At 44.2% G+C, this 15,302-nt stretch overlaps 2 protein-coding genes across 2 annotated transcripts; both read left to right on the top strand.

Moving 5' to 3' along the window:
* Positions 1–5,417: 5,417 nt before the first annotated feature.
* On the top strand, positions 5,418–10,532 carry LOC127305130 (DEAD-box ATP-dependent RNA helicase 1). The gene is made up of 10 exons (XM_071821219.1): positions 5,418–5,659; positions 6,132–6,366; positions 6,501–6,755; positions 7,318–7,469; positions 7,570–7,747; positions 7,886–8,073; positions 8,342–8,546; positions 8,982–9,087; positions 9,193–9,356; positions 10,163–10,532. Exons 1-9 carry the CDS (start codon positions 5,520–5,522, stop codon positions 9,297–9,299), a joined length of 1,566 nt encoding a protein of 521 aa, XP_071677320.1. The 5' UTR covers positions 5,418–5,519; the 3' UTR covers positions 9,300–9,356; positions 10,163–10,532.
* A 1,102-nt stretch (positions 10,533–11,634) lies between these two features.
* LOC127305129 (pyruvate dehydrogenase E1 component subunit alpha-3, chloroplastic) lies at positions 11,635–15,027 on the top strand. The gene is made up of 3 exons (XM_051335503.2): positions 11,635–11,982; positions 12,534–13,320; positions 14,597–15,027. Exons 1-3 carry the CDS (start codon positions 11,782–11,784, stop codon positions 14,872–14,874), a joined length of 1,266 nt encoding a protein of 421 aa, XP_051191463.1. The 5' UTR covers positions 11,635–11,781; the 3' UTR covers positions 14,875–15,027.
* Positions 15,028–15,302: the final 275 nt, after the last annotated feature.

Below are 15,302 nucleotides of genomic sequence, written 5' to 3'. Positions count from 1 at the left end.
CCGATCATCACGAGGTGCTTCGAAACGACAAGACTTGGAAACGGTGCTACTAAGGATGAACACTTTATTATCTTGAGATTTTAGTGAGGGATCATCTTATAATGCTACCGTCGCGATCTAAGCAAAATAAGATGCATAAAAAGGATTAACATCACATGCAGTTCATATGTGATATGATATGGCCCTTTTGTTCTTGCGCCTTTGATCTTCATCTCCAAAGCACGGATATGATCTCCATCATCTTCAGGCATGATCTCCATCATCGTCGGCGTAGCGTCAAGGTCAATGGCGCCGTCTTCATGATTGTCCTCCATGTAGCAACTATTACAACTACTTTGAAATACTACTCAACATGAAATTTAAAGACAACCATAAGGCTCCTGCCGGTTGCCACAATACAATAATGATCATCTCATACATATTCATCATCACATTATGGCCATATCACATCACCAAACCCTGCAAAAACAAGTTAGACGTCTCTAATTTGGTTTGCATATTTTACGTGGTTTAGGGTTTTCGAGAGAGATCTAATCTACCTACGAACATGAACCACAACGTTGATACTAATGTTTTCAATAGAAGAGTAAATTGAATCTTTACTATAGTAGGAGAGATAGACACTAAAGCCTCTTATGCAATACAAGTTGCATGTCGAACGAGGAACAAGTCTCATGAACGCGGTCATGTAAAGTTAGTCCGAGCCGCTTCATCCCACTATGCCATAAAGATGCAAAGTACTCAAACTAAAGATAACAAGAGCATCAACGCCCACAAACCATTGTGTTCTACTCGTGCAACCATCTATGCATAGACACGGCTCTCATACCACTGTAGGATAACGTTGCAGAGAAAACAAAAATTTTCCTACGGCGAACACGCAATCCAAGCCAAGATGCAATCTAGAAGACGGTAGCAACGAGGGGTATCGAGTCTCACCCTTGAAGAGATTCCAAAGCCTACAAGATGAGGCTCTTGTTGCTGCGGTAGACGATCACTTGCCGCTTGCAAAAGCGCGTAGAAGATCTTGATCACGATCGGTTAGGCGCCACGAACGGGCAGCACCTCCGTACTCGGTCACACGTTCGGTTGTTGATGAAGACGACGTCCACCTCCCCGTTCCGGCGGGCAGCGGAAGTAGTAGCTCCTCTTGAATCCGACGACACGACGGCGTGGTGTCGGTGGCGGTGTAGAAGTCCGGCGGAGCTTCGCTAAGCTACGCGGGAAATATGAAGTGGAGGAGCAAAGCTAGGGTTTGGGAGGGTGGCCGGCCACTCAAGGGGGCGGCCAAGCTATGGTCTTGGGGTGGCCGGCCCCCTCCCTTGGCCCCTCATTATATAGGTGGATCCCAAGTGTTGGTGTCCAAGTCTTCGAATAAGACCCGAAACCAAAACCTTCCATAGGAGGGGGCAAACCTAGCCCAACTAGGACTCCCACCCAAAGGTGGGATTCCCACCTCCCATGTGGGGGGTGGCCGGCCCCTATGGTGGAGTCCACTTGGGACTCCACCCCCACTAGGGCTGGCCGGCCATGGAGGTGGAGTCCCTTGTGGACTCCACCTTCCTTGGTGGTTTCTTCCGGACTTTTCTAGAACCTTCTAGAACCTTCCATAGAACCTTCCGCGACATTTTATTTCACATAAAATGACATCCTATATATGAATCTTATTCTCCGGACCATTCCGGAACTCCTCGTGATGTCCGGGATCTCATCCGGGACTCCGAACAAATATTCGAACTCCATTCCATAATTCAAGAACTACCATTTCAACATCCAACTTTAAGTGTGTCACCCTACGGTTCGAGAACTATGCGGACATGGTTGAGTACTCACTCCGACCAATAACCAATAGCGGGATCTGGAGATCCATAATGGCTCCCACATATTCAACGATGACTTTAGTGATCGAATGAACCATACACATATATTACCAATTCCCTTTGTCTCGCGATATTTTACTTGTCCGAGGTTTGATCTTCGGTATCACTCTATACCTTGTTCAACCTCGTCTCCTGACAAGTACTCTTTACTCGTACCGTGGTATGTGGTCTCTTATGAACTCATTCATATGCTTGCAAGACATTAGACGACATTCCACCGAGAGGGCCCAGAGTATATCTATCCGTCATCGGGATGGACAAATCCTTTGTTGATCCATATGCCTCAACTCATACTTTCCGGATACTTAATCCCACCTTTATAGCCACCCATTTACGCAGTGGTGTTTGGTGTAATCAAAGTACCTTTCCGGTATAAGTGATTTACATGATCTCATGGTCATAAGGACTAGGTAACTATGTATCGAAAGCTTATAGCAAATAACTTAATGACGAGATCTTATGCTACGCTTAATTGGGTGTGTCCATTATATCATTCACACAATGACATAACCTTGTTATTAATAACATCCAATGTTCATGATTATGAAACTAATCATCCATTAATCAACAAGCTAGTTTAAGAGGCATACTAGGGACTTCTTGTTTGTCTACATATCACACATGTACTAATGTTTCGGTTAATACAATTCTAGCATGATATATAAACATTTATCATAAACATAAAGATATAAATAATAACCAATTTATTATTGCCTCTAGGGCATATCTCCTTCACATCCCTCCACATGTATCAGGGTTTCGGAGAATCTGCTAAGTTTATCGCCCGAATGTTAGGAAGGTCACACCGGGAAGATATTTTTGCACCATTACACTTTCCACCACACTTTCACACATATCATAGGTTCACATGCAAGTTCTGGTAGGATTCTGGTGCTCCGGTGGTCATTCTCCCCACTCCTCCCCTCAAAACAGCGGTATGTGTGCCCCGGCAGGTCCACCCCCTAGATTTCTCCGCGCGAGGTTCCACCAATGTACTTTTTCATTGTTTTAGGTTTGTTTAGGATATATACACATGGAAAACCAAGCTTGGGACCCTTTGGCACATGCTAGCCTCCGGTATACCCGCAGCCATTATCCCATGAGCCACCCTTTTCGGTAACTTGTTCTTCAAGATAATCTTCAAAAGTGGGCATACCAAAGTTCCCATCCAATGCCGGTGATAAGCAGATATCATCCATCGCGTTGTCTTCAACAAGGTAGTCCACATGCGGTATGTGTACACGAGATGTGCAAGAGGAGGGTGACTGGCATGCACTACGAGGCACATGTTCAGTGCGTTCGCAACTATCACGCTGACCGCAAAGCTTGGATGTCTAAGGAGGATGCTCGTGACACGCTCATGGCACCGTGGCAGTACCTGCAGGTACTTGCAGTTATGTGTTATTGATTTCTTTATCGCCATGTAGTTTATTTTACCATAATGGGTCTATCTTATGTATGTAGAACCCTCCTCAGTATGTCGGCAGCGACAAAGCGTGATTTCTGGTGATGGTCATGTGGTGGACATGCCCCCATTCCTCAAGAAGCACAAGGAGGGCAAGTAGAAGAGGGCAGAGATGCGAGGTGGATCACATATCCTAGGCATCATCCCCCTCTCTCTTCACATGCAGGCCGAGGTGAGCAAATGGTTCCTTCATTCTTTGAATTCATGTTATATATTGTTAACTCCGCAAGGGTGTCCCACTTCACTTAATTACATGTTCTCTTTTGTAGGAAGTCAAGACAGGAGAGAAGCCGAACGTATTTAGCTTCATTCGAAAGATGAAGACCAGGAAGACGCCGCATCCTCAGACGGGCTCCACGTGGGTCAACGAGCAAGCCGAGACCCAGTGTACGGCGTATGTCCCGAAGTACAAGGAGAAGCACGGCGAGACCTCCCAGCCAGAGGTCGAGGAATTCAACGTTGAGGTTGCGGTGCTTGCGGGAGAAGGCATGAAGCATGGCCGCCTATGGCTTAGTGACGGATGCGTCCACCCAAACGATAGTTCCAACTCTCCGCCAGATCCGTCGTGGTCGTCAGATCGGCCAGCCTCAGGTAGAGACCCGGCCACGGGCTTCGGATCTAGATGTCGAGCGGTTACGGGTATGTTCTTCATCGGTCCTCTACGTTTATTTACATGCTTTCCATTGCAATGTTAATGACATCGCGGCAACACAACGTAGGTGGAGATGACAGCACGGGAATAGGAGGCCCAACAGCAGCAGGCGCAGCTGGAGCAGCAACTTAGGGAGTACCAACAGATGCAGCAGCAGATGCATACGATGAGCTGGATGATGAGCCAATTCGCTCTATCTCCATAGGGGAGTCAGCAACTTGCTACTCCTCCTCTCGCCTTCTCGTGGGTAAGTGGTTAACTTAATATCTCCATCTTATTTTCTCTTGTCTTATTGACTAATCATGACATCAGATGCAGCCGTCGCCGCAGATGATGCCGAACATGCCGCTCATCTAGGCACCGCCCACTCAGAGCCCGGTGACACCTATCACCGTCAACAACACTGACATCATCCGGAACTGATCCTAGGTGAGTTCTCTTACACTTGTGTCCAACGCGCTTCTAGGTTGTAGAATGCCATGACACTTGTCCCGAAACTTGATTTTTAGCCACGACATGCCACTTGTAGACTTTCAACTTGAAAATTTAGCCATTCCATGCCACCATGTTCAATTAAATATCATTATGCAAGTTTTAGCCATTACATGCCACCATGTTTAATTCCATGTCAATATGCAAATTTTAGCCATCGCTTGTTGAAAATGTAGCCATGCAATTAGACTTGTAGAAATTGTACCAAAATCATAACTTTTCTTTTCATGCCATTAGAATTGTACCAATTGAAAATGTAGCCATGCCATGCTAATACTTGTTGAAAATGTACCAATGTCATGTTTTTTCCTTTTCACCTTGTAGGAGAAGGACAAAGCAATGGAGAAGGACAAGGTTGATGCCATGAGATGCATGTTATGGAATATGTAATGGACCTTATGTATTTGTGGTGTGGTTGAATTATTTGTGGTTGAAATGAATATATATGTATATCTCATATTTTGAAATGCAGGGAATAATCAAAAAATAAAAATAACAGGAAATACATCAGGGTCTTTGCCGTGTGTGCGTATGCACACGTCAAAGGACATTTGGTCACTTTGTCGTGCGCATACACACGACAAAGGGGCCACGTGGCGACAACCTATGTTCCTGGCAAGCTTGCTTGTGTGCCTGGCGGGTTCTTTGCCGTGCGGGTGGACCAATGGCACACGGCAAAGACTGTTTGACGTGTGACGCCGCACGGTAGAGGTGCAACTCACGACCCAGAGCTTCAGCACACGGCAGAGTTCCAGTGCACGGCATCGCGAGAGACGCACGGCAGCGTCACGCCGCACGACAAAGTTGGAGGGCGCCCTGGGTTCAGCGTACAACATGTCAGGCCGTACGGCCCATCTTGCGGCCCGGTAGAGGCAGCCCATTGCCTAGCCCGCCATCATCAGCACTCTGTTCCGGTCCGCGCCCTAACACGCCGTCACGCCGCCGCCTTTCCTCGCTCCCTATCGCTGCTCCTCCTCGCCGGCGCAGGCTCCGGCGCCTTCTCCTCCCTGGCTGCCCGGTTCCGCGCGTGATGGTCGCCATGAAGAGCAAGGAACCCTCGGATGAGGTGCCCTCGGACCGCGTGCCGCACCTGCCGTGGATGCGGCACCCCGTCGACATCGACTCCTTCTCCGGCTACCCCGTCACGACCCTCCCCCGTCTCGACCCAAGGTACCACCATTACTCCCTCGGTTCGTGCTTTCTTGCACTCTTAGAACAGCGATTCACTGCTTCAGTTCTGATTTAGCTGTTGTTGATAGGCTACGGAGGAGGAGTTACAGTGCGAATTCTTGTTTCTTTGTACATACCATCGTGAGCTATGCAGTATTTTCGTTCTGTTAAGTCCGGCCTGCTGAGTTTCTAATGCTGAACTCCGCGATTTTCGAACAATGGTGGAGCTGTTGCGCTTCACTTGAATAGCTTGCGCTCCTAGCGTTGAGCCTGGTCGTCACCCTACCCAGTAGAGGCTCTGTTAGCATTCATTTTGTTCACTCCAATCTGAACTAGTTGTTTCACTTGCTTTACATGTTCAAACTGGCCTCTTCTGTAAAGCTACAAAAGTATTATTACTGCGTGCACCTTTTACTCTGCAAACATCTTAGTAAGAGCATGCAACTGATGGCTGTGTGATTCTCTGTTGCAGATTGGCTGCGGCAGTGCAGAGAATAGGAATCGAATCCTTCTTCCCAGTTCAGGTAGCGACATGGCTGGAAACGGTTGGGCCCGGTGCTTTCCAGAGGGATATCTGTATCAACTCCCCGACTGGATCCGGCAAGACCCTTGCTTATGCCTTGCCTATTGTGCAAATGCTCTCCACTCGGAAAGTAAGGTGCTTGCGTGCCTTGGTCGTGCTACCTACACGGGATTTAGCATTGCAGGTTTGTGCGGTTTCTTTTGGACCTTCTAGAAACGTATATCTGATAGCCCATATCGTTAACAGCTATGATAGTGACTTATCCATTTCATACTCTTCAGCTGACATTAACATGTGGAAGTGTTCATCCTGTTTCAGGTTAAAGAGGTTTTTGATGCTATTGCTCCTGCTGTGGGATTGACAGTTGCTTCAGCTGTTGGTCAATCGTCCATAGCGGATGAAATTTCACTTCTTATCAGGAAGTCCAAGCAAGGGCTTTACCCAACTCTTGATGAAGAATTTGTGGAAATGGAACCACAGACTCAGGTTGATATATTGGTGGCTACTCCTGGAAGATTGATGGATCATATTAACATGACAAAAGGTTTTAGTCTGGAGCATCTTCAGTACCTGGTAAGCTTAACATCAACAATTTATATGTCCTCTTTGCACCTTCGTACAATGAACAGCTGAGTTCAGATGTGAATATATACTATTAGTGTTACAATGTTCTGTGGAATGATCGACTGTAGTATTGTTTGTGTGTGCATACTACCATGTCCTTTTTTTAAGGAGAAACTACTGATATTTTTTTCACTTAATTATTCTGGCAATGGGTTTTGATCAAGGCACACATGATTTACTTTAGCTGTCCTGTATCCATTATCCAATAGCAGCAACGTGTGATTATTCTGGTGCATTTAGAGCTGACCAATTGTTTTCCAGATTCACTTCTTGTTTAGACCCTTGCTATGGATATATTTTGAAGTCATACAAGTGTTGCCACTAGTTGCTGCTTACAACATAATTTAGCATGTGCTGCTTGTGTGGTTTTCAGTATTTTTGTGTTGATAGGCCCATCAGCTTGTATTATTTGTCTATCTAGGCTGGCATATGATGATATTAGTGATACTGTTTTGATTATCTTTTGAATCTTATTAGTGCCTCACACTTAGTTTTGAACTTCGGATTTCAGGTTGTTGATGAGACGGATAGAATGTTAAGAGAGGCATATCAGTCCTGGTTGCCAACAGTTATCCAGTTTACCCGCTCCACCAATCAAGATCATCTCCGGCTTGACACTGCTGGAAAAACTCTACTACATCCATTCACTACCATTAGAAGATCGTAAGCCTTACTCTACCAGATTTACCGCTCATATTATTCTTGCCCACTTACTGCTTTATACTTCAGTTGAGAACTCTGTTTTTCTATGCTATTGCATTAGGGGTGTTGAGCGAGGATTTAAAGGTAAATGCTTTCCAAGACTGGTGAAGATAGTTTGTTCTGCTACACTGACTCAAGATCCTAGCAAACTTTCTCAACTTGAGTTGCATCATCCCTTGCTGTTGAATAGTGGGAAGAAGCGTTACAGAATTCCTACAAAGCTGGAGTCATACAAGCTGGTATATCTCCATCTTTGTGCAGCGGCTTAGTGGTTATTTCCGTTTTCAATGCGGATGCCTAACACATCAAAGGAGTAAAGGGTATTGGGAATTGTGCTGCGCTTTCTTATTCATGTTGCTGCTCTGCTGCTATTGCAGGTCTGCACATCAAACTTAAAGCCACTGTGTCTCATTGTTCTTCTCCAAGAGTTGCGCGGGGAGAAGTGCTTGGTTTTTACTTCATCTGTAGAATCAAGCAATAGACTAAGCACTTTACTCGGATTTTTCGAAGACTTGCCCTTTAAGTTTAGTGAATTTTCACGTTTGCAGCGTGAATCTGCTCGAAGGTAAATTACTATATATGTTTCCTGTTGTAAATCAGAGTTCATTTTCATGTAGTTGATTGCAAACAGTGACGGTAATAAGAAACTGCAAATAACCAATATCTTTGGCCATGTATATCTTATACATGGTTTATGGATCATATTTGTTTAGTGCATGTAATTCTGAACCTGAGGAAGCTACAAGAATTGAAAATTTCGCTTCTGTTGATGGTAGTATGTGGTAATGATATATTGTCTTACCTTGTGATATTAAAACTACTCTCTGCTGCAGGAAGACATTGGCAGCCTTCAAGGAAGGGGAAATAGATGTTCTCATCGGCACAGATATAATGGCTCGAGGAATACATATCGATGGTTTAAAATATGTTATCAACTATGATATGCCACCGTATGTGAAAACGTACATCCACCGAGCAGGTCGTACTGCTAGGGCAGGCGAATCTGGTTCTTGCTTCACGCTTTTAAGGAAACATGAGGTAATGCATTGTTTAACAGTAACACTATTTGGCATCTGGTACTATGCTTGCACTGGTTGATTGATTCACACACTATGATTATGTACATGGCATGATTATTTGTGTAAAGAAGATGCAGAACAAAAACAAATCTCATCCCTGTACCGTGCGGGTTAGACACATGCACAGCAAGTTAAGCATTTTTTTTGATGCTACATGATTTTCTGTAAATAACTGTTATGCTCTTGTAGAAAACAATTGAGACATCCTAATTTGGGTTAGGACCTATGAGTATATTAATGTTGAATTCTTCGGATATATGTTTTGGTATTAAAACATATGTTTCTACTACCAGATGTTTAACTAAGCATGGTCTGAGAAATTGGCCTGCTTCAATTGGATTAATCTCAATGTAATTTTTTTCTTACTTGGGTTGATGAGTCAAATCTTGTGTAGGTCAAAACTTTCGACAAAATGCTCAAGAAGGCGGATGATTCTAGCTGCAGCCTTCGTTCACTACCCGAGGAATCAATAGAAAGCCTTCGCCCAACTTTTTCCATTGGTAAGATAATAGTCATATTTTAATCAGATTATGTTGTTGCACCATTACCCATACGATTGGTGTTTTATTCATTCTATATTTTTCTGCTTTCTCGGTTCTTAACAGCTCTAAAGAAACTGGAAGAATCTCTACAACCAGAAGCATCAAAGAAATCCAACTCAGGAGATAAAGTGCCAGGTGGTTCTAAAAGAAAGAGAACCAAGCAGACGTGAAGTAACAGATCAGTTGAAGTTCAAAAAATTCACCATAACATTGGTAATATAGATTCGGTGAGCTCTACTCTAAACATGGCAACCAACTTCTTGTTCTATTTGCTTCTCTATATGTACCTCTATCAGCCCAATTGATCGGCACTCCATGATCCAACCAGTAGCAACAACTAACATGATACGCCGTGTGGTTTGAAGTGGTTTATAACTGATTTAGTGTGAACTTTGTATTGATAAATCTGGTTCATGATACATTGAGAATCATAGTTGGATGGAACCGGGCAAGAGGAAGTTAAGTCAAAGGTTCTAACAAAGCAAACTCCAATTCTCTAATAGAGTTATCCACATTGGTGACTAATTGGGCTTAGAGTAATTAGGCTAGGCCTTGATTCTGCTGTCTAACTTTTGAATTTAACCAAAATCATAGATCAGTTTTCTGCTTCATGATTTGTATTTAAGTCACCATGTCAGCACATCATGTGTCTCTGAACTTTCACATTTTACCCATTGTACTCTCCACTGTCAAATTTGATGCCCATTTTTTTGAGTTTTGATGAACTAGAAATCAGCAATGCTGAGAGTTTGAACAGTTTGACTAGGCAATGTGTTCTACCTATTGACTAAAATGCTACATATCACTCCAGCACAATTGCCATCATATCAAACTATCCAATTTCCTTGAGATTCAAGTGAAGACCTTGAGTTTATCTTCTCTGTTACCAGGTTCAGTAATCTTAAAGTGGGTGTAGCAAAATAGTCGTAATTGCAACGAAGCCATATTCTTCCAGTACTTTTTTTTGGGTAGAAGTCAGCATCATTTGTTTATTATATATTTCTTATGTTTCTATTCCACTCATCCCCTTCAGGAAATTTGTACCCAGAAAATTCTGAAGGCTCCATCCATCATTGGCATCCAAACCAAAAGGGTCTAGCTTGTTGTACCTGTTAATCCATTGGTCATGGCTGCAATACGCCGCTCACTTTCGTGTTCGGTACAGTGAATTACTCCTAATGTTTTCACTAGGGACAGTATTATCCTTACCATCTGTGGTGTCAATCCACCACTGTGCTTATAAGTTGACACTCTTCCCCGCAATTGTATAAGCCGATGTAACATTTTTCCAGTTATGCTTACACTTGGAAGTGTGTTTTTTTTTTGGAAATACACTTGAAATGCTTGTTTCCACTTTACTGTGAGATAGTTTGTCAATATATCTACTTAGTCTTTTATACTTCTATTTTGTTCCATTCTTTCCCTAAGTCAACAAAACCAAGATAAATGCACTTAAGTTATTACGAAAGTCAACAAAACCAAGTCTGGGGAGAAAATTTACTTCACAAAAGAGTGGACTGAAGGAGCTTGATCGTACGCACATCATCTTCAGTTGGACATGCACATTCCCATCCTCTCTCCCTCCTTCGTCGCTTCAGAAAAATATTCATCTTTGTTCAGCACGACTGAACCGGCAGCAAGCGAGTACATATATCCCGTGATTTGGAACTGAAATTCACCTACTTCCAAAGGACATTCAGCATGATTTGCCTTGTTGTGGTGCACCCAAAAAATAACGACGGGAAACAGATTATGCGCTACTGTAGCTCATCGACATCTTGGAGGTGGTCGCCAGAAATCTCCATGGTCTTTCGGCGTACTTAAAGTTGGTTCTCGAGTTGAAGAATGGGTGACTATTATTTGAAAATTTTCATTTGAATTGCCTGCTTTAGATGACCATGTCACTTTCCAAAACTAGGACGACATCTCCAAAACCCAGCATGATTTTCTTTTCTTGTCGTTGGTTGGCGTGCTCTAAGAGGTAGTGGTGGGTAGGGTTGAAAATGAAACGGAAACGGAGGGAAATATGCTTTATCGTTTTTGTTTCCCTCTATCTTCTCAGAATCGAAAATGGAATCGAAATCCCCGAAATGAATATGGAAATGGAAATCATCCGATATGAATACGGAACGAATACGTTACGAAAACGGATTATTGACACAACTCAATGCAGCATAATACCTTAATTTGTAGACCGAAAGACACACATAAAGAAAAATACAATAAGACAAGATATATCACTTAATTTTGACAAGCGGCAATTCAATATAAAGTAAAACACGTAGTTTAACGGTTGCATACACACGCAATTATATAGATTATATAGAGTGATTAATGTTAGAGTAATTAGTGGATTTGATAGGTGGATCATGCCGCTGCATTAGCACTTTTACAAATTGTTGCAACATGATTTTTCATCCAGTGAACAATGTCAATTCCCTTGCATATATTTTCTTGGCGGCGTGGTTGGACAGTTGTGTTGGATGAACAAGCCACAACAAGAGAACCGTGCTGACAGCCGCCAGCAAGCATTGCATAGTGTGTGGGTTCGGCCGAGGCGGACCCTCCCAAGTCCCAAACCTCTACTTCCTCGTTCCGTCCGCCGCATTGCGTCGCGCGCACCACCGGAGCCGACCAGCAGCAGCAGAGGAGATGGCGGCCGCGTCCTTCACCGCCGCCAAGTTCCTGGCGCCGGTGGACGGGAGATCCGGTGGCGACAGGCCCGCGCCCTTCCTCCCCGCGCCGTCCTCCGCGAGGCCGCTCCGCCGCACCAGGCCGGCGCAGCGCCTCCTGGCTGTCTCCTCCGACGTGCTCGCCGGGAACAAGGCCGCGCCCGCCGCCGCCGCGCAGCCGGTGAGACGCCTCTCTACCCCTGGACGAACCGATCTCGCAGGGCACACGCTGCCCCAGCGTAAAAAAAATACGATCTTGCGCCTCTTTTACCGTTTCACGAGTGGATCCTCAGTGCCGCTGGTTGTAGATTCGTGAGGTAGTCTAGATTTACTGCAGGATTGCAGTAACTTAATTCCGATTGGAAGCTTACACAATTTTGTTTTATTCTCAAAGATTGGGCAGTAGTTCCCCTACTCATATGCTAGCCAGTTGCCTCATAAATCTTGTAGTACTCAGAATTCTCCTCTAATTTGAGCATTGAAAAGCCCTACCCATATACTACCAGTTTCCTCATAAATCTTGTAGTACTGATAATTCTCCTCTAATTTGAGCATTGAAAAGTTAAATTTCAAAAAAAAAGAGCATTGAAAAGTTCACTCTAGGATTTGAAAGTGCTGCAGAAGTTCTCTGTCTACTATCCTCTCATCTGCTTGTTAGCAAATGCAATGTACTTGCTGTGCTTGTATATGAACTGTTAAATATCTTAATTCATACTGTCTCACTCTATGCAGGCAGTGACACGGGAAGAGGCACTAGAGCTGTACGAGGACATGGTCCTTGGCCGTAACTTTGAGGACATGTGCGCGCAAATGTACTACCGCGGCAAGATGTTTGGTTTTGTCCATCTCTACAACGGGCAGGAAGCTGTTTCCACCGGATTCATCAAGCTGCTCAACCAGCCTGACTGTGTCGTCAGTACGTACCGTGACCATGTCCACGCTCTGTCCAAGGGTGTCCCAGCCCGTTCCGTCATGGCCGAGCTCTTTGGCAAGGCCACTGGCTGTTGCCGTGGACAGGGCGGGTCCATGCACATGTTCTCTGAACCCCACAACGTCCTCGGAGGTTTCGCCTTCATTGGAGAGGGCATCCCCGTCGCCACTGGTGCTGCCTTTGCTGCCAAGTACCGCCATGAGGTGCTCAAGCAGTCTAGCCCTGACGGGCTTGATGTCACGCTTGCGTTCTTTGGAGATGGTACCGCTAACAATGGCCAGTTCTTTGAGTGCCTGAACATGGCTCAGCTGTGGAAGCTTCCTATTGTGTTTGTTGTGGAGAACAACCTTTGGGCCATCGGGATGTCGCACATTAGGGCTACTTCAGATCCTGAGATCTGGAAGAAGGGCCCAGCTTTTGGAATGCCTGGGGTACATGTTGATGGGATGGATGTCCTCAAGGTCAGGGAGGTGGCAAAGGAGGCAATTGACAGGGCAAGGAGAGGTGAAGGACCAACTCTAGTAGAATGTGAAACTTACCGGTTCAGAGGCCATTCTCTTGCTGATCCAGATGAGCTCAGGAGGCCTGGTAAGATTACCTTCCTATTTATAGTTTTCTTTCACTTTTACTTTTGCAAGTAGTAGCACTGCTTGCTAGTTCTCTGGGAGAACTGTAGAAATTTAAAATGCAAGAAAAATATTTTTACCATGATGCTTATGTCATTATTTTTAAACTAGCCTGGTATCTAAGTTGACATAATGTGCACTAGATTATGAGTAATATATCACATACACTGATGCAAGTTGTCTTTAGTGTTCAGTGCCATCATAAACTAAGAGCTGCACAGGGCCTATATTATCATGAGCTGGATCTATGATCTATCTAACACGTCTCAACAAGTAACACTAAGATGTCAACAGCACCTACTAGGATAATGCCACGTATAGGATTTACTTAGCAATTTTACCTTATCGTGTGAATATAGGCTTTTTCACTTGGCTGATGAGATGGTCATTAACGATGATTTTATTTGATAAAAAATGTTGTAGTTAGATAATGCCGTAGACCAATCTGGTTTGAGAGTACAGTTTTGTCGTGCCAATTAAAATACTGAGCGAAATACTTCTTTTGTTCTATGCATCATCACAGTCATCTTATCTCACATGCCAACATCCTAAATGTTAGTCCCTCCAGCCCAAATTAATTGTATATGTGGCTGCGTGAATTAATTTGGGCCAGAGGGAGTAATAAGTCTGAAGGAAAATAGCAGGCATATGGAAAAGCATGTCCTGCTGTCCTGGACTTCTATCTTTCTGCACTACACTGCGACTTGATCACAAGTTTGCCCCTGTGATAATGTACCACTTGATGAGCTGTAACATAGTTTTTGGAGTATCTTCTTGTCATAGGATGTCATGATTTTGAAATGGACCCACCAGGTGTTTCCACAACTAGTTGATAAATCATACGAACTTTACATAAGCCAGTCATAATCTTTTGCCTGATGTTATATTGCCTTCTTAAGGGCTGTGTCATTTTTGCTCTACTAGTGACTGTATCAGAGGGATTATAGGTCATAATGGTGGAACCCAAATAGTTATCTAAGCTTGGTTGTTCTTACATGACCTAGACCCTGAAATTACTTTGATTTTCAACCAGACACCAGACTATGATATTTTTCATGATCTGTGTATCTATTATGAAAAAGATCACTCTCTACAAATCTTGACATCTGACTATTGTATTCAGTGCATATCTGCCTCCATGTTCTGTTTTTTATTGCACTGTATTGTTTCCTGAATTATAAGGCATCCTCTTTCTTTGCTAGTTTGCTGACTCCACCTTGTGCTGGTCTCGTCCGCAGATGAGAAATCCCATTACGCCGCAAGGGACCCCATCATGTCCTTGAAGAAGTACATCATCGAGCAGAGCCTCGCCTCCGAGGCGGAGCTGAAGAGCATTGAGAAGAGGATTGATGACGTTGTGGAGGAGGCTGTGGATTTCGCCGACGCGAGCCCTCTCCCCCCACGGAGCCAGCTGCTTGAGAACGTGTTCGCTGACCCCAAGGGCTTTGGCATCGGCCCCGATGGCAAGTACCGGTGCGAGGACCCCAAGTTCACCCAGGGCACGGCCCAGGTCTAGGCTGATCCCCCCTGTACATCCGAGTTTTCACTGCATCTCTTTTGTTGGTAACGAGCAGTGAAAGATGCTCTTCATTTACTTCACCGAAGTGGGTGCATCGCCTGTCATGATCCTTAAATATGTTCAGTGTATGAAGTTATTTATTTGTGCACACGTATTCTTCTCTTATCGTTTTGATTGTTTTGAGCCACACATTACAACTTGATTCTCAAGATACTGTTCAGTGCATCTCTAAAGATAATTTAACTTAGTCACTGCCTGAACGCAATCATTGGTGGAATGTCATCGTTGTCAATTTTCTTCATGAATTTCAGTAAACGCTCTATAATTAAGTTATCTTGTTTGTAAAGCGCTTAAAACAGCATATCCTCTCTCTGGGTTCTCACATTATCTTTCAGTTTGTTGACCAACTTTGCATTTGTACCATC

This window comes from Lolium perenne, chromosome 6 (genome assembly GCF_019359855.2).
Source record: "Lolium perenne isolate Kyuss_39 chromosome 6, Kyuss_2.0, whole genome shotgun sequence".
Taxonomy (NCBI): Eukaryota; Viridiplantae; Streptophyta; class Magnoliopsida; order Poales; family Poaceae; genus Lolium; species Lolium perenne.
The sequence above is the reverse complement of the archived record's forward strand: the minus strand, read 5'-3'. Positions and strand labels throughout refer to the sequence as shown.

What these genes read in the sequence shown, in the direction of transcription:
- LOC127305129 (XM_051335503.2), top strand. Translation starts at nt 11,782, where the DNA reads ATGGCGGCCGCGTCCTTCACCGCCGCCAAGTTCCTGGCGCCGGTGGAC. An exon ending in CCGCCGCCGCCGCGCAGCCG is followed by an intron (nt 11,983 to 12,533) that starts GTGAGACGCCTC and finishes CACTCTATGCAG; the next exon opens with GCAGTGACACGGGAAGAGGC. An exon ending in AGATGAGCTCAGGAGGCCTG is followed by an intron (nt 13,321 to 14,596) that starts GTAAGATTACCT and finishes TCTCGTCCGCAG; the next exon opens with ATGAGAAATCCCATTACGCC.
- LOC127305130 (XM_071821219.1), top strand. Translation starts at nt 5,520, where the DNA reads ATGGTCGCCATGAAGAGCAAGGAACCCTCGGATGAGGTGCCCTCGGAC. An exon ending in TGGAGCATCTTCAGTACCTG is followed by an intron (nt 6,756 to 7,317) that starts GTAAGCTTAACA and finishes TTCGGATTTCAG; the next exon opens with GTTGTTGATGAGACGGATAG. An exon ending in TTCACTACCATTAGAAGATC is followed by an intron (nt 7,470 to 7,569) that starts GTAAGCCTTACT and finishes CTATTGCATTAG; the next exon opens with GGGTGTTGAGCGAGGATTTA.